The sequence below is a fragment of the Taudactylus pleione genome, unplaced genomic scaffold, assembly GCF_031769625.1.
Source record: "Taudactylus pleione unplaced genomic scaffold, aTauple2 ptg000609l, whole genome shotgun sequence".
Taxonomy (NCBI): Eukaryota; Metazoa; Chordata; class Amphibia; order Anura; family Myobatrachidae; genus Taudactylus; species Taudactylus pleione.
In genome coordinates, this window is record NW_028285011.1 from 225594 (window position 1) to 252175 (window position 26582).

At 44.3% G+C, this 26582-nt stretch overlaps 1 protein-coding gene across 5 annotated transcripts in view; it reads left to right on the top strand.

The window, feature by feature from the left end:
- Positions 1-26582, top strand: part of HERC2 (HECT and RLD domain containing E3 ubiquitin protein ligase 2) — a 268507-nt gene that overhangs the window by 36201 nt on the left and 205724 nt on the right. For 2 of the 5 annotated variants that reach the window (XM_088454087.1, XM_088454088.1), the window contains exons 4-9: positions 3592-3729; positions 14372-14591; positions 21979-22115; positions 23391-23544; positions 26057-26167; positions 26392-26563. In XM_088454087.1, coding sequence (XP_088310213.1) covers positions 3592-3729; positions 14372-14591; positions 21979-22115; positions 23391-23544; positions 26057-26167; positions 26392-26563 — 932 coding nt within the window. The remainder of the gene's footprint in view (positions 1-3591; positions 3730-14371; positions 14592-21978; positions 22116-23390; positions 23545-26056; positions 26168-26391; positions 26564-26582) is intronic. The other 3 variants (XM_088454090.1, XM_088454091.1, XM_088454089.1) reach the window with 2 other exon arrangements.

Genomic DNA, 26582 nt, shown 5'->3' on the forward strand with positions numbered 1-26582 from the left:
GTTTTATTAGACCTCTCCACTAACTGATCAGTCTGGGGATGGTACACAGAGGTTCTTAACTGGTCAATTTTAAACAAACAGGCGGCATAACTCCATCATGATTTTTGACATAAATAGGGTACCTTGGTCAGTCAGGATCTCCTTAGGTATACTCAACCTGCTAAAGACATGGACTAATTATCTAACAATGGTCTTGGTTGACGTATTGTGTAATTGTATCGCTTCAGAGTACCTGGTAGCATAATTCATTATCACCAGAATATATTGATGGCCCTGGGCAGATTTCATTAATGGCCCAACCAAATCCATAGCTATTTTTTCAAACGGGACCTCAATAATGGGTAACGGTACCAGGGGACTTTTGAAATGTGGCCGTGGAGCATGATACTGACATTCAGGGCAGGATGCACAATAGTCAGATACCTCTTTATGGACCCTGGGCCAAAAAAACCTCTGCAAAATTCGCTCAGTGGTTTTCTCTACCCCTAGGTGGCCTGCTGTTATATGACCATGGGCCAGATCTAACACTATTCTTCTGTATGCTTTTGGGAACTATTAATTGTTCCACAATATCTTCCCCCTTCTTAGTCACCTGTTCCAACAAATCCTTACATACTGCCATGTGAGGATATGACAAAGGACTATCTGGGTCTATGGGTTTACCATTGATCACCTTGACATTCTCCCTGGCTTTTACCAGAGTAGGGTAATTTAACTGCTCCACGGCAAAGACCTCTCTTCTGACCTCTAAATCAGGCAGACTATCAACTGGCTCAACAACACTACCCACCTCAGTGGGAGGCACATCACTTGGCGAGCCACCATCACGCTCCGCATTCTCTAGTTGGCCAATCATACTAGAAAAAGGGAACATCTCTGACTCTGCTACTACACCAGTAACCCTCTCAAATGAATCGGGGCGATTTACCTCTGTGCAAAATCTGCTTTCCCACAACTTCCAGAAGTGAGCAAAGTCCCTCCCCAATATTGCATCATACATTAAGCCATGTACCAAACCCACAGAGACTATCGCGGAACCACATGATGTCTCGATGTTCACTTCTGCAGTAATATAATAGCGAGTGTCCCCATGTATGCAGGTCACACTAACAGTTTTCCCCTTGCGCTTCAAGGGGTTCACCAGCTCCACTTTCACAAGTGTCACCAGGCTACCAGAATCTAACAGAGCCTCTACAGGGTTGCCTTCTACATTAAGTACACACATATGCTTATCAGTCTCAGCCCTCCAGTCGGCAGTACAGGCTGGCTGTGCAAAGAAAGACCCCCTGCGGTATACATACATGAGCAGTATCAGTTTGCATAGGTTCATAGGTAAGTGGACAACTATTTGCAATATGGCCGAAGCCACCACATCGGAAACACTGAATCGCATTATAATCTTGTCTTTTACGGGGAAGGAACCTTCATGTCCTGACCCTTCTCCCCTGGAACAGTCTTACCAGTGCTGATGGGAGTTCGCCGTTGCGCCATCGGAGCCCAGTGGGGCAGACTCAACAGCTCCTCAGCCGCCACGTACCTCTCCACCAGTTCGACTAGCTGGTCTGCAGACTTGGGGTCTGCATGGCTCACCCACTTTCGCAGAGGTAGCGATCGCAGATACCGGTCCATCACCACTCTTTCCACAATTTGTGGTCCTGTCAGCTTCTCGGGCTGCAGCCATTTTGTGGTTAGATGGACGAGGTCATGCATCTGTGAGCGTGGAGGTTTTACCATTTGGAACTCCCAGCGGTGGACTCGTTGGGCCCAAACAAATGAGGTGACTCCCAAGCGGGTTAGGATCTCCCGTTTTAACTTTGCATAGTCCTTGGCATCATCCAGGCATAAATCATAGTAGGCCTTTTGTGGTTCTCCAGACAGGAAGGATGCCACAAGACTTGCCACTGTTCCTTGGGCCAACTCTCCCTTTCCGCGGTTCTCTCAAAGGCCGTAAGATACGCCTCCACGTCATCACTCGGGGTCATCTTCTGCAAAAAATTACTGGCTCGTATAGAGCGAGTGTGGGTTGGAGGGTCAGTGGAAGTGTTGTACTACCTCTTTTAAGGCCTGGCGGGTTTCCTCGATGGCGACTTGTTGTTGCCTCTGGGCTGTCTCCAAGGCCAACAGTTGCACATTGGTGGATTCCTGCTGAGCTCTGGTAGCTTCCTGCTGCAGTTTGTTCGTTTCCTGCTGAGCTGCCATAGCTTGGAGCAAGGCTTTAACAATGTCCTCCATTTTGTCTTGGGGTGTAGGTGGGAAGCAGAATCTGGCTTCCCTGAGAATCTGCGGACGCCACCTCCTATGAACGTCAAAGGACACAACTTTTATATCCACACTGACTAATTGGTGTCTGTCCCTTTAAATTTTAAACGAAAATTTTTCCTTGCTGCAATTTCAGTGTGTGAGTTGCCCGCATTCTCCACCACTTGTCATACAGTCGGGATAGGGGTTTCCCTCCTGGGGTAGATGGATTCCCTCTTTACACACACCGCAGCCGGAGAAACAGGACACAATTTTGGGGTTCTCGTACAAGCTGGTCGGAGCCAGTCTTTATTGTGCCAGGTACATAAATAAAACAAAACCTAAACAAAATCCTAACCCGTCTGGGTTCTAACTAGACAGTAAGTTCCCTCACTATCGGAACACTAAACAAAATCCCCGTCCACAGTACCTTCTGGTTTACAGCCAAGAGTGTCTCAGAGCAAGGTAACCTGCGCCCTGCTCTCCCAGGTATGAGACACTCGGCTACAACTGAACACAGCTTAAATCAGCCAGTTCCAGGAGTAAGTCCTAATGAGCCTGCTACCAGGCTGAAAGGCCCAAAACCTGGAGTGGCCTGTGGATGGAGCCCTCCCTCTCCTCACATCCACACCCCAGGACCCAAACCGGCTTTTCCAAAAGCCGATAACTCTGGTCTGTTTACAGAACAGACTTCTCCTGGGTTTTTTTAGAACACACAGACCAAAAACTTAGGACAAATGTACCTGCCATTTACCATTTTACCAGTGTTTCTTTCACAATTTATATAAATATACTGTCATAATAGAACTGCATCTCTTACTGAAAAGGCAATCTAAATTTTGAAATTTAAGAAATAATAAAATCCATTACCAGTGAAAGCAATAGTTTCTTTCGTCTGGAAGGTGTGATTATAGACTTAAGTACTGTGCTGATCTGTAATTTCCTACCTTTGCTCCTCCCATTTTCCTTGATTTATTTTTTTTAAAGTTTTTGTTTCAGGTAAAAATCACAGGAATGCATGTTTAATGCAGCTTATTCCCAAAAGATAAAACATCACATATGAATTTATTATAAACTGGTCATCTGTGATTTCATGTATATCTTTGCAGATATATTGCTTGTTAGTGGATTGTATATGGAATTCTGGAAAATCCATGAAATATTCCTTTATAATAATATGGCTGTCATTGGGGTATGTTACTTCAAGCCAAAACTGCTGATCTTTCACTTGGTCGACAATATCTTCATACACATTTAGCCATGTTTCCCTATATAGATTTTCTTATTTTCTATTAATTTCCTGGTAAATTTGTGTTATTTGACATTATTATTTACAATGATCTACTTGTCTAGATGAAGGAAATGACACCCAGAGTAGCTCAAAGAAGGAGGATCAAAATGACAAAGAGAAGAAAGAGGAAGACGAGATGCCAATACCAAATTACAAGGCCAAAACCATTATGGATAGCTGGGTCTGGGGCAGACAGCCAGGTAACTTACACAGTTGGAGAAGCTGACTGCTTTGCATCATTTCTATACTCAAAACAAAAGTTTGCTAAAGTATTGGTAAAGGATAATGCCAAATGTGTAATCTCCAATGTACAACTGGGTCTCCCTTGGCATTCATGATTTCTAAAGGATGTTTCCTACTTCCTCGCTCACTACTGTACGCATCCACAGACAGTATAATGTTGAACAACACAGTCACTTCCTTTTTAAAAGAAAAAAATAATTATCTATAGAATAAAAAAAAATATTATTTGGAGGGCAGGAGTAAGATGAGACCTAAGACATCTACTCCACCACTCCATGGTTCTGCCGACTTGGTCTGTTTTCAGCCAGTGGGAACGTGTAAAAGCGCTCAGATCAGCAGCATTAGGCGTTGTAACTGCCTGAATGGTGGATCCCAGGTAAGTAGACTTGTGGAATTGAGTTGTACTAAAACTGGATTTTCTATGTTGGGTAGAATTTTTTCAATAAAATACGAAGTCAACGTCACAAAACGTGTGTTTTGGTCTTTTTTAATTTTTTTTATTTTTTTATAGAATCTATATAATTCGAGAGGAAACAATTATTTTTGTGATTTTTGCTGTTTTACATTTATTGAAAGTCCTTTATTTTTCTTTGCATGTAATTAATGTAGGCCGGTACAGTTAACATTAAAGATAGTCATATTGTGTTTTTTTTTTTTTTTTTTTAATGCATTTGAATAATTAGTTAAACATAGTTTAGCAACAGTCTATCCTGCATTATGAAAATATGTAATTACATATTTTTTTTTAGCCTATTTAAGAAGTTGATACCTGAAGATTGGATCATTGTTAGTGCTGACAGTTGTTACCCTGGAAATGTGGTTCAGGCACTTTTGAATGAGTGGCAGTCATTGCTGCACTATAGGGGTTTATTGTTCAGGTGTTAAAATTGCTGAAAATGAATCATTCATTCCCCACACTCAGGCGATTTTGGGCAATTTCACTATTTTTCCCCACTCCTCCTGAATAGGCAGTGTATTTCTGTGGGAGCAGAAAGCGACTTATATGAAGAGCACTGCTTCAGTTTTGGGCTGCAAGTATGGAAGATAGTGTCTGGGCGTATAAATGAGTCTGTCCCCAAACTGTATACCAAGTCATAAGATAATACAATCTTAGCAGCCTGTGAATGAAAGTTTTTCTAAGCAAGTTTTTTTTTTTTATCTATAGAAATGAATAGGAAATCTTTATTCCTTACTAATTTTCAGGCAAGTGTCTGATATCAATGGGAATACTTTGGTAATTTGTGAATCACCTGTAATAGATTTCCCCTGCTTTGCACCTGCAGGGGATTAGGTTTTTTGCTTGAGTGATGTATGGTGTTTTTTTGTTTTTTTTTATGTGAGGGTTTGAAAAAGTTAAGTTTTACTTGATGTTTTGCAAATCACTAAAACTGGGTTATTTAGTCGTCATCAACTTTCGACAGATCTCTAAATAGATGACCAGAGTTATTTATTTTTCAGCTGGAGATTGGGAATTTTAATACAGATTTACTATTTAATAAGTTCTAAAATAAAGGACAATGTCCATATGTAAAATATTTGCTGTAGTACATAATATTATATCAATTAAATGCTATCATGTTTTGAGAATTAATGTGAGTTTGGCTAGGCAAGGCATGGAAAGCAAACGCATACAAAGGGTATGTCAGGTCTGATTTAGGGTTGCACGCTATTGCAATTCCGCTGCAACATTGTACGCAGTGGCTATGCAGTAATATGCTAATGCCACAAGAGGCGTCTTGTGTGAATAGACTCCTCCTGCCAGCGTAAGCGATCAATCGGTCATCTGAGTAAAGTTTACTCAGGATGGACGTTGTTTTCACTCAGCTGAAGCCAGTAAAGCTGTGTACAATGTTGTAGCCACACTACATCATGCCCGGAAAACTGGACAGACATTCCCCCGTTTTCTGGAGCGCTGCCTGGTGCGGCCCCCAAACTGCCGCAGCCTGTTAATCAGGCTGCAATGTCGGGGCACTGTTAGTGTGCTCGCAGAAAGATCTGCACTTGCGCAATACAGATCCTGCACATGCACAGATCTGAAAACATCGGAGTTATATGCAAACCTTTGGGGGGTTATACATCTCTGAATCAAGCGCTATACGTATGAAGCTGAAGCTTTCTGAAGTTTTCTTATTTGAGTTTATTGCTCTAGCTCAATAGTTGACTTACTGGAAAATGTATATAATGGACACTTTAATTGGCGGATTTAAAAAATTATAAATAATAATTTACTTTGATGACGGAGTCCCAAGATGTCCTTTTAACATGATACTAAGGCTAGCATGACTCAGCTACACGGGGATTCACACTTCCTCCAACTTGGAGCAGTATTGGAAAGATGATTCTGTCATAGAAGAGGAACCATGCAGCTAATCTGTGATTTCCCAGAACTGCCTTGTTTAATTCATTATTGGGACGCAGTCAAGTAACCTGTTAATAATCACTTGTAAAATGACCACCATTATATTTTTTCCTCTGCTTTGCAAAATGCAGTTAACCACATGTCACTGCCTTCAGTTAAGTGAATATCTGAGAAGAGCTTAAGGGCCAGATACAAAGGTACACGCAGACACTGCTGTATCTTTATGCTAATGCAGCCACTGATATTGAACTTACCGAGTTGCCCGCAGGCAATGGCACTAATACTTTTTGGTGTGTCGCACCATTGGTGCATCATTGCTCGCAACATTGAAGCTTGCACCTGCCACCTGTCTGGACATGGCGACCTGTGCTAGTGCTACTGCGTCTTTTGACACAATCTCTGTTCGTGACATGTCCATGTCTGGCTGGCCACCCCCCCTGATACCTCCCAAGGACACCCATTGAAAACCAAAGCTCTTACGTCTAAATTCATTCTGCGTGGACTCATACACAGTATTTCCACCATTGGGCAACTGTGTGCATATCTGCATTGTGTGCAGTTAACATGCACCTCCGGCCCTAATCGAGAGCAAGTCCAAAACCAAGAATTCTACTTTGAGATCTGAAACACAGAAAACTAACCACCTAGGACAAATAATTTACCGTAGTTTGATTACCTACTGAGATTGATCACTTTTTACATGCAGGGGGGAATATAATATCCTCTTATTTTGCAAAACTGGCGCATTTCTGACGCCGATTTTCCGGTAAGTGTCAAGACGCCGTATGTAATAGAATTCGAATATACACAAAGTAGTCAGAAACCCAACTGAATCAATCTTGACCCAGCTTACCGTCCTGAGTTTTATATTGTCAAACATAGAGGTTGCCAGATATAACAGCCAGTGACTTCTGAAGTAGCCGAAATGCACCAGAATAACTCTCTAAACAATAGACAGGGTCCTGGGCAGCGAGATGGCTGTTAATGCAATTATTGTGTCTGTCTCCATATGGCTATTCTAATTTAGTTTACCACTTAGCTAATGTGGTGTTTGGTTTTTTTTTTTTTTTAACCAAATGACCCCCTTTTTTCTTTTTTTTTTTTCTTTTTTCTTTTTCTTTTTTCTTTTTTCTTCTTTTTCTTTAAAAAAAAAAAAAAAAAAGCTTTTTCTTTCACTACCTCATGGTTTGAAATACGACTTTAGAGCACATGTGGTGTTACTCCAGTTTGAATGTGTTTTTTGAAGTTTTTTATAATTTGCAGGAGAGACCTCTCACAAGATGATTAAATTGGCAATGAAATCATATTGGTCATTGGGTGGAATTCAATTGATTCCTGCCCCTATCGCTCCCGACAGAGCTACTCAATTCTTGCTCCTGTCGGGCACGATCAGCTGCCAGCGCTACATTTCAGCTCACAGCCCCAGGGGGGTGAGAACTGAAAAGTGACATGTTTGGGCGCCCAAACATCACTTTTCGCGATCGCGCCCAGCATTTTGGTCGGGTTTAGCTGCTTTACGCTGCTAAACCCGACCACTTTGGGCGCGATCAGCACGAAAATCTGGAACAATTGCATAGCGGACCGCAAACTCCTGTCACTTTAGACGGGAGATGTGGGCCGCGAAAACAATTGAATTCCGCCCATTGAGTCCATCTATTTACACCACTCTGTCTTATCTAATAAGTTTTTTAGCAGGTACTGGGATAAAGAGCTCATTGGATGTCTTATCTGTCTGAGCTGTAGTATTTATAATTGCCTGACTGCCACCTCTTTAATATAGAAACAAAATGTGTATATATTATAGTGCAATATAAATAAGTAATAATGGTCTTTACTATAGTAGTTTTATGAACACTGAATCAAGGAGAAATAATATATCCAAACCTATAAACTGAGGTGAGCAAAAGTAATGCAATATTTGGCATCATTTGTATTCATAGATGGAATTCACTCCATCATAATTCGAGAGAGAGGGTGAAACCAGTTGCAGTGGTGCAAGACATGAAATTAAAGCATGTGCTTGGCCAGCTCTTTCTACTTCAGGGTCCATATGGTTGACCTTGGGGTATAGGTTGGGAACCAAATCTGGGCACCACGCAGTTAAAGCTTTCAGCTCCCAGGATGCACTGGGTCCACTCTCTCTATAACCCCGCCCCCAAGCCGGAGGCACCTCAGTTTTTAGTTTGTGCCCGGCCGGAGTCTGGTCACCCTTGGCGCAGGGGGGCTGCTTAGCAGCCCTTAAGCATAAATTTTATTTGAAGGTTATTAATTTAATTTATTATATTTTACTACTCTTCAGAGCTGCAGCATCAGACTGTCCATTGGACATCCAAGCTGCCGCTCCTACACCCCTCCGGCGCTGCGAAGCCAGGACAGATCTGGGAATCGCAGCGGGACCCCAGAGTCTGTACTAGCTGGACTCTGGAGGAATCCCTGGGCTGCTGCCGGATCAACGGGGACAGGTAAGTCGCAGTGACCTGCGTATGCATGCAACCTTATGCCTCCGGTCTCTGGGGACAGACTGGAGACTGTAGCGGTGGCGGCGGGCTCCCCCTCCATATAGGCATACCCCGCGTGTTCACTAGACCACCAGGGATTATAGCGGGAGCCAGCACACCGGGGGTTAATTGCTAGCCGGGGGAGGCAGCCTTCCCTGTCTAGCGGTTCCTCCCCTCAGCTCAGCGCGCCTTTCCAGCGCATGGTCCGGCGTCCCTGAGCTGCTTTCTCCGTGTGCCACGCTTCCTCTGAGGTCTCCAGGCGGCCATTTTCCTCTATGGATGCAGCAGATCTCCTAGGATGTCAGTGAGTCCAGTCCCCCTGCGTACCTCACCATTTAGTTCAGTGTACACACAGCACTATAGCCTTCCCAGACACTGAATCTGGGCAGTTGAATGTAGTGACATTTGCAGTATAGTATATGTAATGTTTATGTATATATATTTCTGCATTGTATGTGACTTATGCTAGTGCTGACTGTCTGTGATTTTTCTCTCATCTGTCAGTGTATATCTATCCCTTTTCTTTACAATCTGCCCTAATACAGGTGTACCTAGGGTGGTTCTGAGACCTCACATATATATACTTGTCAATATAGATAATGGGTCCCTGCAGCTAATCTTAGCGCCAGTTAAGACCAGTATAGTGCTGCCTGATATTTCCACAATGATTGTTGGTCAGATATGTCTGACCAGGAAATGGAGCATAATACTGCACCCATTTTTGCTATTCTGCAAGTCATGTGCTGCAGGTGTGAGTATGGAGGATTTGACTCAGGAAGGGTTATGTCTAAGGTGCCATTAGGTGCCGGGCCCCGTACAGGACCCCCTTGGGCGGTTTATTTTCTCAAGACCCAGGCCTCCATTGCGGATCGCCTGGCGGCCCCCATACTTGGGGTTACCTCAACATACCCTTCCCTCTCAGGGTATCTCGCAGTTCTTGCGGTTTACCCCTATGACACAGACTATCGCTCCCTACCGGGGTTTTTCACAGTACATGCAATTCCCTCAAGTACCACAACAGAGTGTAATTTCCCTGGCAGGGTTTACCATAACAGCCACCCTGGGTGGATGTCGTTTCTACGAAACGCTAGATGGCGTAATACACGCTCTGTGGTTCTTCCCAGTCTGCACTGCTGTCTGACACAGATCGTCAGCTAATGGAGAACTGGATGATGTTTCGGACTCCTATCCCTTTCACACGAGGGGGAGCCTAGAACAAGTATTGTTATCCCTGCTTGGGTGCTGGCGGTCAAGTCCATCCTAGTTAGAGAGGATGTTGAACCTGCACCTAAAAAAATCACTCAGTATAATCATTAAAGTGTCTTCGGCTGTTTTCCCCCTCTCTGACAGCGGGTGGATCACATGGCGGAGGTCTGACAGTCGCCAGATAAGAGGTATCACAAAAGCGTTTGGACTCGTGTTACCCATTCCCTGGGGGTCATTGCAGGTAATAAGGATCACCTCCTGGGGTGGATTCTCATGTTACTCGTCTGATTAAGAGCGCTACTACGATTTCCATCCCTGCTCTGACAGATTCTACTTATATGTAGGTGGTAGCTTTGCCTGAAATCAATATACTCTCTTTTGGGGGCTGTTGCCCGTCCAATCATGGCTAAATGCTATTGAGAGATGGGCTGATGCATTTGTTGACCGTTTTTCCCTCAAAAACTTCTGGGGATCAGACTTCTCTTGCTGCTCACATACAAGATGCAGTTTTCATATGTTGGAGTAAAAACTTTGGATACCTGTCTCCTAACCTTCAGCGTTTCGGCCGCCACTGTATCTGCCCACCATACCCTATGGCTGCGCTCCTGGAAGGCAGAGGTGGACTCCAAGATAGGCTTTAAAATAATTACCCTATAATGGGGAGATCTTGTTTGGCCCTGACCTTGACAAGATTGGAATAACGTTGGCAGTATCACAAACGACATTTCTGCCTCCAGCTACTTCCGCTACAAGGCCTCGGACTACAGCTGTTTAGTCCTTTTGTACTCAGAGAAAGCCTAAAGGCCAGTTTTTTCCTAGACTGTCAGCCTCCACAAGGGCCGCCATACCCAGAACCAAGCAGACCTGGAACTCCAGACGCCCTGCTTCTAAACCTGAGGATACACATTCAGCCTGACGGGACAGGCCTTCATCTGGGGGATCCCAGAGTGAGATACTGACTTTTTCAGTTCTCCCAGTGCTGGTGTCAAGTCACCACGGATGCTTGGGTAAGAGTTGAAGTCTCTCACGGGTAGGCCCTCTCATTGCTCAGACGGCCTCCCCACATGCTTTGCTGCACAGGCCCTTCTTCAGACCCGAACATGGCATTACAAATCCAGAAAGCTATACAGTCCTTGTGGTAAGCAGGGGTAATTATGTCAGCCCCACTATCTCAGCAGGGGGCTGGTTATTCTACTTTCTTTATGGTGCAGAGGCCGAATGGTCCTCATTGGCCTATCCTCTATCTGAAATCCCTGAACCAATTCCTAAAAGGTGCCTAGGTTCAGGAGGGAACCCCTACGCTCCATCATCCGAGTTATGGAACCTGGGGACTTTATGGTATCGCTGGATATTCATGACGCATACCTATAGCGCCCTCTCATCAGTGTTGGCTCAGGTTTGCTGTGCCACAGCAACACTTCCAATTTTCGGGCTCTGCCCTTTGGACTGTCAACAGCCCCACCAGGGTTTACCAGATTTATGGCTTTTATGACAGCCTACCTGTTCAGGGTATCCGACTGCTCCTGTAACTGGATGACCTCCTGCTCTTAGGATCACCAAGGTACTTTAAGGCCATTTCCAGTTAACCATTGCTTTCCTTCACAAGCACGAATGGTTAAGCAACTGGGAAAAAGTCCTCCCTGAATCCCGCTCAGAGTATGATTCATCTGCTAGCCCTGCTGGATTCTCAGAATCGGAGAATCCTTCTGACGTCAGACAAGATCTCCACTCTTCAACTACAAGTGCGCGGATGTGTCCACAGTCGACAAGTGTCATCACACTCTGTACTGCGGGCTCTGGAATCTAGGGTGTCTACCTTCGGAAGGGTGGAATATGCTCAGTTCCATTCCAGGCCTTTGCAAAAACTGATCCTCTCCAGATGGAACGGGTTTCTCCATCGGATCACTGTTCAGACGATGATTCTCTCTCCGGAGGTGCGTCTGTCTGTCTGGGTGGCTATGGCCATCTCATCTAGGGTAATCGTTAATGGACGCCTGTCTCTGGGGCACAGTGACTGGTCCGCACTCCTTTCGGGGCAGTTGGACGTCTGTCGCTTCCTCCCTGCCAATCAACTTATTGGAACTTCAAGCTGTCTTGGGCCCTCGCTCTGGCCTAACACATACTTCACGGTAAACCTGTAAAGGTTCAGGCCGATAATGTCACCAGTGTCTTACATCTAGGAGAAACTCTTAGTTGGGCAGCAATGACTGAAGTGTCATACATTCTGACACACAGACCAAGGGTCTCTTCCCAACCATCTCTGCAGTGTTCTTTCCGGGAGTTCTCCATGGGGAAGCAGACTTCCTCAGCTGTCACGACGTGCATTCCGGGGACTAGTCTTTTCTCCAAGAGATGTTTCAACTCCTAGTTAGCAGAGGGTCCTCCCAGAGGTGGTCCTCATGGCCTCCTTACTCTATCACACTCTTCCGGTGTTAGGGTCCAGAACTAGAGGTACTGAAGCAACCTTCGGTGACGCGTTGTCAGTGAAGTGGTCCTTCAAATTTGTGTACCCGTTTCCTCCGGTCTCCCTTCTTCCTCGAGTTCTTCGGAAGTTCAATCAAGAGGGAGGTACTGTCCTTCTGGTGGCTCCAGATTGACCCAGATGTCACTGGTACTTAGATTTTCAGAGTCTCTTCATCGACACTCCGTTCCTGCTGCCTCAATATCCAGACCTGTTGTCTCAGGGTCCTTGCCTTTCCCTGGACTTGATTCGTTTGTCTTTGACTGCGTCCCTACTGTGGTCCTAAGGCTTCTCTGGCTCTGTCATCATCGGAATGTTTAGAGCGTGTAGGCCAGCTTTTGCTGGAATCTACCTCTGAATGTGGTACACATAAATCTTATGGTATCGTACCTGTAGCTACAATCCTCAGGTGTGTAGGATTTCCAGAACTTCTGGCATTCCTTCCAGCTGGCTTGGGTCTAGCCCTCCGCCTGGCCTCCCTGAAAGTGTGGGTCTCTGCACTGTAAGGATGGTGCAGATGTGGAATTGCTTCACTCTCTGGTATCCAGATCCTCCTTTAAGGGTGTTTTCTGGATTCTACCTTCCTTTATCCCCCCCTGGGGGCTCCTTGGGTTTCGGCAGTGGCTCTTCGTGCCTGCCTGGGGCCTTCATGTAAACCACTAGTTTGGATAGCCCTTACGTGGTTTATGACTTAGACTCTCTTTCTTATGGCGTTTGCATCTGCCAGGAGAGAGTCAGAATTGGGAGCATTCTCATGGGGCTCCCTCTTCTGGATATTTCACCAAGACAGGGTTGTGGGTCGAACTTGCCCTGTGTTTCTTCCTAAAGTGTTTTTTGAGTTCCATATTATTCAGGAACTTAATGTACCGACATTTCAGTCTCCAGTCCTATCGGCTGGGGTGCCCTCATTGACTGACTGTGGTCCGGCCTCTCAGGATTTACGTGGTCCGTTCACGTTCCTTCAGGAAATCTGACTCATTTGTGGTCTATGGATTTCTGGATTTCACAGGAAAGGATGGTCGGCCAATAAACAGATATTGGCTGGATGGCTTCTTATGCCTATCTCAGGGGCCTACACATAGGAAGGCCTTTCTGTTTCTGTTGATGCTTATTCTACTCTGGCTCTGGGCACCCCCATGGGTGGCTCGCTGTGGCGCCTCGGCTGTTCTGCCTCGCAAAGTGGCCATGTAGTCTTCTGTCTAGACCTTTCTAAGTTTCTATGCATTGGTTTCCTTTGCCTCTCAGGATGCTTCCTTTGGGCGACTGATTCTCCTCTCGGCACAGGAGCATCCCCACCCTTTATAAGGACTGCTTTGGGACATCCCCAAGGTCAACCCTGTGGACCCCCTATGGACCCTGAAGTAAAAAACAGATATGGTAAGAACTTACCTTTTGTTATCTGCGAAGTCCATAGGGTCCTGCCCTGACGCACCTGGCTTCATATGGGCTGTGTTACAGGTCACCGGTTTCCCGTCTCCTTCTCTGTGAATATGGTTTTTGAGTGTTCCAGTCTTTTCTTGCTTTCCTCCTCTGGCCTTTGGCTACTTACAAACTGAGGTGCCTCTGGCTTGGGGGCAGGGTTATAGGGAGAGTGGACCCAGTGCATCCTGGGAGCTGAAAGCTTTAACTGCGTGGTGCCCAGATTTGCTTCCCAACCTATACCCCAAGGTCAACCCTGTGGACCCGATGGACTTTGTAGAAACCGAGATGGTAAGAACTTACCTTTGTTATATTTCTTGGTTTCTATATTGTTCCTTATAACCAGTCTGGAGGTTTATGTTTTGGAAACCAGATCTTGTTTGCTCTTAATGCTTCCCCAGGCTTTTGAGCAACACTTCCTTTTCATCACTGAGGCCTCCTAGCTGCATACTGATAAATGACACACTGGACTAGGCAATTCTTTCCATAATTTATTAAACATTTAACTGGAAAGCCATCCTCTTTCCTGGAGTTATAGCACATAATTAGGCATTTTTGTGAACAGGATATAATACATATAGATGTTCTCTATTGTGTTTTTATTTGCTTTAGTGTTTATTATTGTTCATGACATTAGTGTTCCATTTTTCTGGTAGATGCGAGTGAACTTAAGGAATGCCTCTATGTGCTGGTCAAGGAGCAACAAGCACTTGCAACGCAGACTGCCACCACCACACTCTCTGCCGTGAGGCTAAAACAAAGGCTGGTCATACTGGAACGTTATTTTATTGCACTGAACAGAACTGTTTTTCATGAAAATGTCAAAGTGAAGTGGAAAAGTAACACTGCCTCAACTCCTGCTGCTGAAAAGAAAAGGTATTTGTAGAATTGTGTGTTTTACATATGTATTTGTGTATAAATAAAAAATACTGCTGAATGCATTTTTTTAACCTTTCATTGAAGGCTGTAAGATTAATTTGGTGCCATTTATGAACCAAAATATTTACCGACTTGTGGTCATATTCCAGATGAATACACATTCTGCAGTGATTTTGCACATATTCTTTGTTATGACCTACTGTAATCGATCATGACTTTTGGAACACCTTAATACTCGTTTTCTTTATTTTTGTTATTCTAACTGTCTAAAGGTGCCTACATAATTGGCGATGTGGTCACAATGCAATATTGTGTCCGATTTCCCTTGAACTCTCCCCAGCAGCTCCCCGGCAGACGTGGGCACGATTTGGTGTTAAAAACTGTCCAATGTGACAAACTATCTACCGTGCCTCCTAACTATTCCAGTTCATCGTGACTGAGATTGTCAGATCTGCCCCACAGCATGGCAGATCTGAAGATGCAATGTACGACCTGCGGGGACGCGCATTTGGACCTATTTTACACAATTTGTCGTCACGATACGTTGGAATCGGGCTAAGTGTATAGGCACCTTTATACCTTAAGCAATGGGATTTTGGGGGCATCTGTGCCACATTTGAACATTTTAAAGTTTATTTTTTTTATTGGTTTGTATTACATGTAAATTCTTAAAATATGTCTTGATAATGCAAATGGCAGTGTGCATGCAGTTACATCTATAGTAGGTAGAAGTTTTGTGTAATGCATGGGTTTATAAAGATTCAACATGCTGAAGAAAAATGTAAACCTATTTCCTAATATAGTAATGATCCTTCTATGTTCCAAAATGTATGGATCGACTTTGTACAGCAGTTTGCCTTATATCATGTAGTTATGAGGCTACCCCAACTTGAGCTTGGATGACGTGTTACCACATACAGACTAGCCATAAAATTAAGACCACCTGCCTAATAGTGTGTAGGTCCTCCTTGTGCTGCCAAAACAGCTCTGACCCATTGAGGCATGGACTCCACAAGGCCTCTGAAAGTGTCTTGTGGTATTTTGCACCCAAGGTGTTAGTGACAGATCCTTTAAGTCCTTTAAGTTGCAATTTGGAGTCTCCAGGGCCTGGACATTTCTATCTAGCACATCCCACAGATGCTTGTTCGGATTGAGATCTGGGGAATTTGGAGGCCGAGTCAACACCTGGAACTGTCATGTTCCTCATACCATTTCTGAACAATTTTTGTAGTGTGGCAGGGCGTATTATACTGCCATCGGGGAATAAAGCCATGAAGGGGTGCACTTGTTCTGCAACAATGTTTAGGTAGGTTATACAGTATGTGTCAAGGTAACATCCACATGAATGCCAGGACCCAAGTTTTTTCCAGCAGAACATTGTCCACAGCATCACACTGCCTCTGCCAGCTTGCCTTCTTCCCATGGTGCATTCTGATCTGCCAGCTTGCCTTCTTCCCATCGTGCATCTCTTCCCCAGGTGAATGACGCACAGTCACCCGGCCGTCCACATGATGTAAAAGAAAACACAAGATCATCCTTCTTCCATTGCCCCATGGTCCAGTTCTGATGCTCATGTGCCCATTTGTAGGTGCTTTTGGCTGTGTACAGGGATCAGCATGGGCACTCTGACTGGTCTGCTGATACGCAGCCACATATTCAGCAAGCTGACACCTTTTTATCATAGCCAGCAGAGAGAGGCACAAAGATTTTAGTTAGAAGCTTTGGTTTTGTCTATTTATTTTCCCATTATTTAGGGTGCCTGAATCCCCTTCAGGGATCAGGTTTTTAGGGTAGTGGGTGTTAGGCCACCTGCCACAGCTGGTCCCTGGATGTGGGTGCTTTGGGGCTCTAGCCTTTATCCATGTGATGCCCATTAACTAGCAGCGCTGCACTCTGGATCCGCAGTTTTCATACTATGTCCACATCAGCCTTCGCTTGTAGCATGGGGTGGCAGAGTATGGAATTGAGTTGACTGGAGTCTGCTCCTTAGGCCCCAGTTCTAACGTGCAGTTCTGCTTACTCTTTGTTCATTTATTTTATTTTTTGCGCCAATTTTATGGTGGCTCTCCTCTTGGGCACACTTCCCTATGGGCAGGGGGAGGTCTCTGCTATTGGACCCCTCCTACATGCTCACGGCAGTGATGTCACATGCCAACTAGTAGCATGGACAGGGTCTGGAGTGCTGGGAAGTTGGCTACTGTTAGAGGTTGCAGGGTTGCTTTGTTAGCCCTGCAGTTTTTTGCAACCGAAATAGTGCTTTTATATGTTCTTCTCTTACAGGGGCAGCTTATTAGGTTTAGTAATAGTTTAGGGAATTTGTTTTAACTTCTACTGATATTGGTGTTCGTAGCCTGCTTTTAGGCAGGCTGCTTACACATTTTCTCTTTACACACACGTATGTAGCATGAACCTCTCTGTGTATCTTGTTCGACCAAGGCACATAGTGCATATTTGAGGACTTGCAGAGGAGAGGAGGTGTTACCGGCCAGGGCGAAGGTCATGGCCCAGTCAATTGTGGCTCTGGCACATGTAGTACGTGATGTCTGCAACCAATCTGAGGCGAGTACTTTAATTCCTATCGTAACTCAACCGTGTCTGCTCCCTGTGGTTGCCCGTGCCTCTGTAGATCCCAGTTGACCCACCAGATGGGTAAACTTTCAATAGTGTGTTCCAACTTAGAAAAATTCATGGAGTCCTCTGTCCCTATTTCTGTAAGCGCCAGGCTCCACCTGGCATCCATTTTCCATGTGATGGGGATTTCCATGGCTTCTCTGACCAAGACTAGGATGATCATTCTAGTTTGGAGGACAGCTCTCCATGGGAGAGCCATGGAGTTGGTGACCTGACTCTGGCCATCTGCAGACTTGCCACATAGCAGAGGATGTGCCACCTGCCTCCGTGGCTCCTTCTGAATTTTTAAGATTAGGAGGAAGTAGGTAATTATGTTCTTTGTTTGTTGACTTGTTTCTGGGAAGCATTGGTCATTCCCCACAGGCACTTTAAACTTTCTACAGAGTCCTGGTACACATACCCAATCATGGATAAATACCCTGTAGTTTGATAGTATGCTCCTTTGGTGGACACCCTATTGCCCGGCTCTTTTCATGACAACTGCAGCTATATTGAAGGATTTAACAGACCATAAGTGTGAAGATAAGTTTTAATTACTGTTTCCTCTAGCAGCAGGGGCAGATCTTTGGCCAGTCTTGGCGAGGGCCTTGGCTACCAAGGCCATGAAAAGCTGGTCTGACCAATTGGCGGAGTCCATCCAAGCAGGAGCGGATTCATCGGACATTCCAACCCTTGTGGACAACTTGAAGTGTTGTCCACAAGGGCTGATCGTATGGCCATGGTGACCAGATGACCAGGCCCTCGGCAGAGCGACACACAAGTTGGCATGACAGCTTCCAGGCCTTTTCCTGTATTCGGGGTAGGTGCCCGCCTGCTCAGTTTCCGGGGACACCTGGGTCTGGGGTATCTTGTCTGGAGGAAATGTTCTTGATTTAGTTGGTCCCTATCCGTGCTGGCTCTTTGTTAATACCTCTTCCTCGGAACCAGGTCAGAGGAGCTACCTTACGAAGGGAGGTGCTTACGCCTTTACTGGCTCCTGTACATCAAAAAGAGTTGGGTTTTATTCCTATCTTTTTCTGGTGCAGTTACCGGACTGGTCTTTTCACCCCATTCTAAACGTGAGATAGCTAAACCTTCAATTACGGGTGCAGAAGTTCTAAATAAAATCTGTGCTCTGTCATAGCTTCCATGGGAAGAGTGGAATTCCTTGCGCTCCTCAAAATCCAAGATGCCTATTTGTACGTTACCTTCTGAGAACAGGACCACAAACTAGACTTTCCACTGAACTTAGAGTGTTCACCAAGGTCATGTCCCCAATGATCGCCCTGTTGTGAAACAAGGGGATCACTGTCATCCTTGGATTGTGGCCGGGTACCGTCCCGAACCAGCTCCCCTGCCCCCCCCACGTGGTTAATGGCGGCCGCAAGCTACGGCATGGTCTCAGGCTGCAGAGCTGGGTGCCCTATGCATAGCTTTCAGCGATCAAGCACTGCGGGGCTGTGGTTACAAAGTAGTATAAATGTACCAACAAATATATAAAAATGTTAAATACATGGTTAAACGCTTTTATACATTTTATGTGCAACACTGAGCCGGGCACACTGATCCTGAACTGCAGTGCTGTGCGTAAAGCCTGATGCTGTGTGCAAGCTCAGTGTGAATATTTTTAACACTATTCGGGGGATCCAGGGCTCTGTGGGTTGATGGGTACCCCAGCCCCTTCCAGGGAAACTGACTGCTCTCCCATGCAACCTCATATCTGAAAGTGGTATGAGGGGATGCATGGGGAGCTGGCCAAGGCAGCCAGCTAATTACTTTCAGGGAGCTCCAAAGAGTTTCCCCTCTGTGGCCAGGGGACCTTGGTTGCCCACCTCTGGAGCTCAGAATCAGGCTAGAGGTGGCAGACTTGGTCCCTTAGCAGATTCCACGAAGTACGTTTTGGAGACAATGTGACTGAGCCTGGGCGGGGACGAGCACTACTGGTGGGCCCAGGCACAGAGGAGTGACCACTCCCCACTGTCCAACAGAGACAATGTTAAAGGTGAGCATGCCTTGGGCATGCAAGTCAAATGCACTTAATTTGACTGGGTAAAAACCACAGGGCGTACTTACTCTCTGTGGTAATGTGTATTGAAATAACATACACCCAAGGCTCGCAGGCCTTCTTTTATCTCATTGAACATCAAGAAGGATTGTACTGCTGTGAACATCTGTATGCTTTGATTTACCCTGAGCACCTTCAGCGAGGGGAATTGTCTTATTCAAGACATTGAGCAATAAACATCTTTTCTTAATAACTATGCATCTGAATCCTGCGACAACAAATTTGCGCTAAACGCTATTCCGTTCTCCAGCTGTTCTTGATTGAACCCAGTGTAAGCCCTCTGCCAGCTACTGAGCAGAGCATGGTCCATTGCGAGGGATCAGGAGGTATTAGCCGACACCAATCAGGAGGTGTGGCCGCAGCTTCTCTATGCATTCACAGCAGCAAGCGGTTCCAGGGCCAGTGGTAGGACCTGGTGGTGGCAGCAACGTACCCTCCCAGTGGGTGCAGTCGGTAACAGGCGGTTACTGGCTGTAAGAGGGAATCCCTAATACCCCAAGATCCAGTGGGATCAAGAACTAATCTGTGATCGAGTGGCGAGTTGAGGTCATCTGGGCACACCTTACTTAGTCGACTTGTTGATAAAAGCGTCCTCCGGGACACTGCTTAGTAGTCCTCTGCGGGTGATTGTGTCGACCTTGGAGGAATATGGTTGGATGCTCAACTTTCCCAAATCCAACCTGGTTCCACCCCAGAGGTTTGATCTTCCTGCTGTTTCTGCTTGACATGTCCTGTCTCCATATAGGGCTGTCTTCCAAAAGACAATATTCTGGCCCTGCAATCTTTAATGCTGTCTCTTTTGCACCGCAAAGGGTGTCTAACCTGTGGTATAGGCAGTTGCTGGGGAAGACGGTAGCCACCTTTTGTTTGCTTACATTCCAGGACACTCCAGTGAAATTTCCTGTAGGATTTGAGGAAATTAGGTATTTTTTCCCTTTGTCACTTCTGGCCCACAAGTCCTTGGTTTAGTGGCTTCTCTCCCCCAACCTGTCCAGAGATTCTGTTCTCGATCTGGTCTTAGACCCTGGTCACGATGTATTGCAGTCTCCAGGACTGGGGTTCCATATTCCATGTGTCTGGTACAGGGAGGAGGCTGTCCTTTCCATCAATGTGCTGGAACTACAGGCGGTCTGAAATGTCATGTCGCAGGCACAGCAGTTCCTGTGGAGCAGGCTTCTCCTCGCTTAGTCGGACAATGCCACGGGTGTAGCGTATATAAACCATCAGGGTGGGACCAGGATTCACTAGGCCATGGGGGAGACTGCTTGGATCATGCGGTGAGTAGAAAAGTTTGTTGGGGCCATCTCTACCCTATTCATTCCACCAGGACACGATCAACCTGCTTGTGGAGGATTTGTGTTGTCTAGAAATCTTGTCCTGTCATTTGGGTTACCTGTTCCTGCCCTTCTCCATGCTGCTGTATGTGAACCGCCGCATAAAGAGGGAAAAGGCCCATGTTCTCCTCATTGCCCTGGACTTTCCATGGAGTACTTGTATGCGGACCTTTTGACTCTGTTGGTCGGGACCTGCTAAGTCCAGGGCCCTTCCTGCATCTCGATTTGTTTGCATTGTGCTTCAGACCAGGATTTTGAGGCCTGTGACGAGGACTATGTTTCAGCCTCGTAAGCCAGCCCTGACGGCCATTTGCCACTGTGTTGAAAAACACTCATTGGTTGGAGAGTGCCAGGGAGTCTCTGCTTCTCAGTTTCGCTTGCCTCATCTTTTTTTCCTTTTTACAGACCAGGTTGTCCCAGGGCCTCTGGGTTTCTATTCGGATGAGGTCAGGTTTTTGCCGTGCCAGTTTAGTTCCTGAAGCTCCTGGCTTCACTTACTGGAGTTTAAACGTTAATGCAGAGGGTACTAATGTACAGCCAATTTAAGTTCCACATTGGGACCTCAATTTGGTGTACTAGGGGACTTAGGACCCTTGAGGGACCATGACTATATGTCACTGGTTTACTGGTTGTCCTTCCTTGGTCCATTATTAATTTTTTTTTAATTTTTTTTATAGATATTAACAACTGCATACCAGAAACACCCCACAAGACCTGTCATTTTGGAGATGCGGTGACCCACTTATCTAGCCAAGTTATCCCTAAGTTTCAAAGTCGTTCAGATCCTTAAGCTGGCCATACACCAGACCAACTTTCCTCCAACCATCTAACTAGTTGGTTGGTTGGAATGAAAATCCGGTTATGTATGGGAGCAAAGGACAATCATCAATTTGCTCCCAAACACTAGAAAACACGAAAAGGGTTGTTTTCCAGTGCTTTGGAGCAAATGGCTGATTGTCATTTGCTCCCATACATAACCGGATTTTCATTCCAACCAACCAACTAGTTGTGTGGTTGGAGGAAAGTTGGTTTGGTGTATGGCCAGCTTTACTCTTGGCCATTTTCCTGCTTCTAACACATCAACTTCAAGAATTGACTGTTCCCTTGACAGGTGCTATTTTAACAAGCTAATCAATGTTATTCACTTCACCTGTCAGTGGTTTCAATGTCATGGCTGATTGGTGTACATTTATTTTTTATTTAATTTGGTACTTGCATAAAAAGCTTTAACAATGTTTGATTCATTTATATTGGGATCAAAGTGCTTGCTGACAGTATTGTCTGGTTTAATTGAATGAATAACATTTTGCTCCCCTCTTTGGTTGCTTGTCACTTGTGTTTTTGTTTCTGAAATCAATGACTTCATCCCTTGCAGTGAGGAGATTTTTGAGCATACCTTTCATGTACACAGCTCCCGTCCAGTTGGCCAAGGGGTGGAAGGACTTGCCAGAGTGGGCTCCAGGGCTGCCTTATCCTTTGCATTTGCATTCCTGCGAAGAGCATGGAGGTCTGGTAAGGCAAATTGGCTTTATTCTATCCACTATTTCCAAAGCAGTAAGTGTACACTAAAACTCGAGCTAGATATTCAGCAGCTCCTAACAGTAGTACCCTTGTTAGTGGGTACCAAAAACCATAACATACAGACAAAAATCCAGAAGGCGCTAGAGCTTCCGTCGAAGTTCTGGAATGACACTCTTGATCTTAGTCCTTGTGTCGTACGGAATATTTCATCCTTTATCTCAAAGTTGGTAATGGAATATTTAGATACAGTCTTTCTTTAACCATATGTGTATTTTCGTAGGTCTGCAAAAAACTCGCTCACCAAGGAAAACACCTAACCGAAGGCCAATCGGCCATATATTAGTATGAATACCAATAATTTATTTTGAATAAAAATAAGTATAAAATTCTTACATAAAATAGCCCGCCATTCGTTTACACCTTTGAGGGAATGTTGACAGTATGCCCACTATCACCCTTGGGTGTGAGCTCAAATAGTAGGGTCCACTCAGAGGTATTGAGATATGACGGCTTTCAATAACCTTATGCGTTTCGTCCTACACAGAGGACTTAATCAGGGGTAATCAGGAAAAGTATCACATTCTGAAATTAGACACTAATTGACAGCTCATCTTACTGAGGATAATAAAATGCAATCCAGGGTTGGCCTCTCTGGAAACTCTGCATCTTGAAGTGAATCTTCGTTTTGCAGACAGGAAGATTCCATAGATTTAGACAGACAGAACTGGAACATAGACCAAACAAAATGCAAGGTATCAAACAATGACCAGCCAAGTTTCCAGAGAGGCCAACCCTGGATTGCTTTTTATTATTAGATGCCTTGGTGAACAGTTGGAACAAATGCTTAGACAACTATGGGGACTATGTGGAAAAATAATCTGTGCCAAGGCCATACAATTGATTGTACGTATATATGTAAGAGTTGAATAAATTGATGCAATGTGAGGTCTTGTTACCTTATTTATTGAACCACCCTCGTAAAATGCTTAGTTTACGTTTTTTGTTAGCTATAACATCCCACATGGGTCCTCATGTTGAATTGAATCCCACCTTGAATGTTCAGTAAACTGACAATGTGCATTTGTGGCTGGAAATTTCTGTGCTACAGTATCATCCTTGTAGCACAGAATGTTTAGTTAAATAGATATCAATGAATAATACCTCTTCCTTTCATATGATTATTGCACCTACTTGCTATACATTTTTCTGCTATTTGCTATTATCTTCGTATCGCCCATTTTAGTGTTTTTTTTCTTTCTTGTCCAGGTGAGGATGCTGATCTTTGTAGTGAGCTGTTACAAGAATCACTTGATGCCCTCCGAGCACTCCCTGAGGCCACACTATTTGATGAGGGAACAGTTTCTTCTGTCTGGCTTGAAGTTGTAGAGCGAGCCACCAAATTTTTAAGGTCTGTTACAGGGTGAGTTAGTGTAATTTTTTTTTAATTTCAAAATGTGCTTAAATACTCTTGCAATGTTGATATGTGTCAGGTTTTGATTGGGTATGTGCTTGTATTGCTGGGTTTTTAAAAAAGTTGATTTCCAATTTCGGATACTGGAAAAAGTCATATTTTTCTAATGGATTTTATTTGGCAAATATTGTTTTGGCTTTGAAAATGTTTTTAACTTCCATCAGAATGAACAGTTATTAACCCTCCACCCCAATGACGGCATTTGCCTGCTATTTAGTTACCACTTTCAGCATGTGTAGACATTTTACAGGTACAGATGTTCCCTTATACATCTTTGCTGCAGTCATGGTAAAAAGCCCCTCTTGGCGCACCAGGTCCTGTGAGACTCTATCGCCGGATGGCTTTTTTTGTGCTGATTTAATTTGATATGTGACACTTGTATATCTGTGTGTGACGGAGTACCTGAATCTGTATATAAAGTGCTACAATGTAGTGGCCGCCGCTTTTTTATTCCAAGTTCTGTTGTGTTTCATATACAATCTCTGTTGCACACAGATATACAAGTGTCACATATCAAATTAATCAGCACAGTCTTCTGGTGCTTCCTAGTCGCAACGCATTGTGACACAGATGCATTTTCAGTATAGAGACACCCAACGCTAGCAGAGTAGCACAGGACCTGGCTGCTCACTCACACCAGGCAAGTCGTGGTGCGTGGCGTATTGACTCTAGATGTATGAGGATACATCTGTATGCATTCAGTTGTCGACATTTGACGTGGACATAGTGAAAATGTTGAGATTAAGGGATACCTTAAAAATGTGTTGTCAACCTTGCGACCATGTTGACATGCTGCATGGTGACATGGTCACTGTCTTACTAATACACAAACCTACTGGCATGCTAGAACATACTGCTTAACCTATTCATTGCCTATGGCCAATAGCTGTTTGTCTCGATTGTTTTGTTCTCTTTATTTTATTTGAAATATGGATTGTTTTTAAGACTCTTTATTTCTCCACAGTTTTGCTTGTCTCTTGAAATACCCAGAATGGGCAATGACTGTAACAAACGATTGAACATTTTTTAATTTTTTTTATATTCTGGCCTTAATTTTGGACCCCATAGACTTTGCTGTTCCCACAGCATATGTTTTTCATATAATTCTAGTCCTTCAATCTATAAATTAAGCACTCTGTCTGTAGTTCTGTGCTGGGCTTGTAGGCCATAGTCATGGGTAGGTTTACACTTCAGCAGACTGTGTATTGAAAATATCCTCATGCTATGAAATAACACCTACTGTGGTAACCTTGTTCTGATGGACTGGTGTGGCATTAACCAATGTCAAATGTAGCTGGGATTTTATCCTAAGCTTGTGACTAACTCTAGCTTTCCTCTGAGTGTTACATGGCCTCTCATCACCCTACCGATCTAAGCTGGCTTGCTGCAGTTTTCTCCTATTTAGACTTCAGTCTGTCAGATTACTGGGATGCCATGTCAGTGCTAACAACACTTTTTTGTCCAGTGACAAGTTTTTAGGCTAATAAGATTAGCTTGGTGAGAAATTAGCAACCCAAACCCAGCTACAGAGGTTGTTTATCAAGGTCTTAATCCTTTATGTGGGGACATGATGATGATTATGATGATAATGATAATGATTCAGTTTGCATTGTGTTACAGTTGTTCTCTGGGGAGTACTTGGTGGTCCTGCATGGTTTATATTTTCTCCCTAAAACTTACTGCTGCAGGTGCACTTATGGGTTGGGCTGGGCTGTGGATAAAATGCCTGTGTCATTTGGATTAGAATGTTATGGTAGATTGCAGTATGTTGTCATGGTAGTACGGTTCTGATATTTATTTTGAGCATGACCTTGTGTATTATTGGTAAACGTGGATAAGTATATATCCGTCTGTCGGTCATTTGGTACATCTTGTGCTTATTCTCTTTGCCCATAGCCAGCCTTATTTCCCCCTGTGATTAGCTTCCTTACATTGTTGCTGGTCTTGTTTTCTATAGCATTGTATTTGCTTTATCTGTATCCCTGGTTAGCTTGGTGTTTTGGGGGCTTGGTATGTCCTCTGGAGGAAGGGAGAAGTTTAACCGGTGTCTAACCTGCAAGGGGCTGGGTTTCCTCTATATTAATGTAATGGAGTCTGTGTCCCCATGGAACTTAGAAATTTGCTATAATTAGTAGTACAGAAATAGTTTTCTTCCTAATTTGTCCAGTGCAGACTCTATGCAATCTCCTTAATCTTCGTTTCACTCTTATAATGTCATATTATTTCTTTATAGCACAATAGAGGAGAGGCTCATAGAAAGAGGAGGGAGAATGTAACACATTTATTTGAGGATTTCTGGGGTAGAGAAAAACTTAATCTAAAGTGTTTGTATACATATGACTTGCTATGCAATCTTCATTAAATACACTTATTGCTATTTGCAATAACCTCCAGATAAAAAAAATATAAATGTTAGGGATGCTCATATGAACAGGTATGTAATATAGTATCTGTATTTCAGTGATGTCCATGGTGCTCAGAGTCCTCGGGGTGCAGGAAACATTCCACTACAAGACCAGCACTTGGCACTTGCTATTTTACTAGAGCTAGCTGTGCAGAGAGGTACCCTAAGGTCAGTATGTCTAAAATAATTTCAATATTTTTTTTTTCTGTGTTTTTAATAAAAATATATTTTATATTATACTTCTAGTGTACTCCCCACCCCAGTGGTCACTGGTCCACAGTATTTATTTATTAAACCAGTGTGTGAGAAGCTTACTCTGTAACCAAGCATTTCACCACCTATTGATTTTGAGTTCTGTTTTTCATTCGCTTTTGTTCTTCTTCTTATCCTAGCCAAATGTTATCTGCTGTTATGCTGCTACTTCAGCTTTGGGACAATGGAACAAGAGAAACTGATAATGAGAGGTCTGCCCAGGGAACCAGTGCACCTCTCCTCCCATTATTACAGAGGTTTCAGAACATTGTGTGCAATAAAGATGCTCTTAACCTGGAGAAAGAGATTCAGGTAAGCTTTTGATAAATAC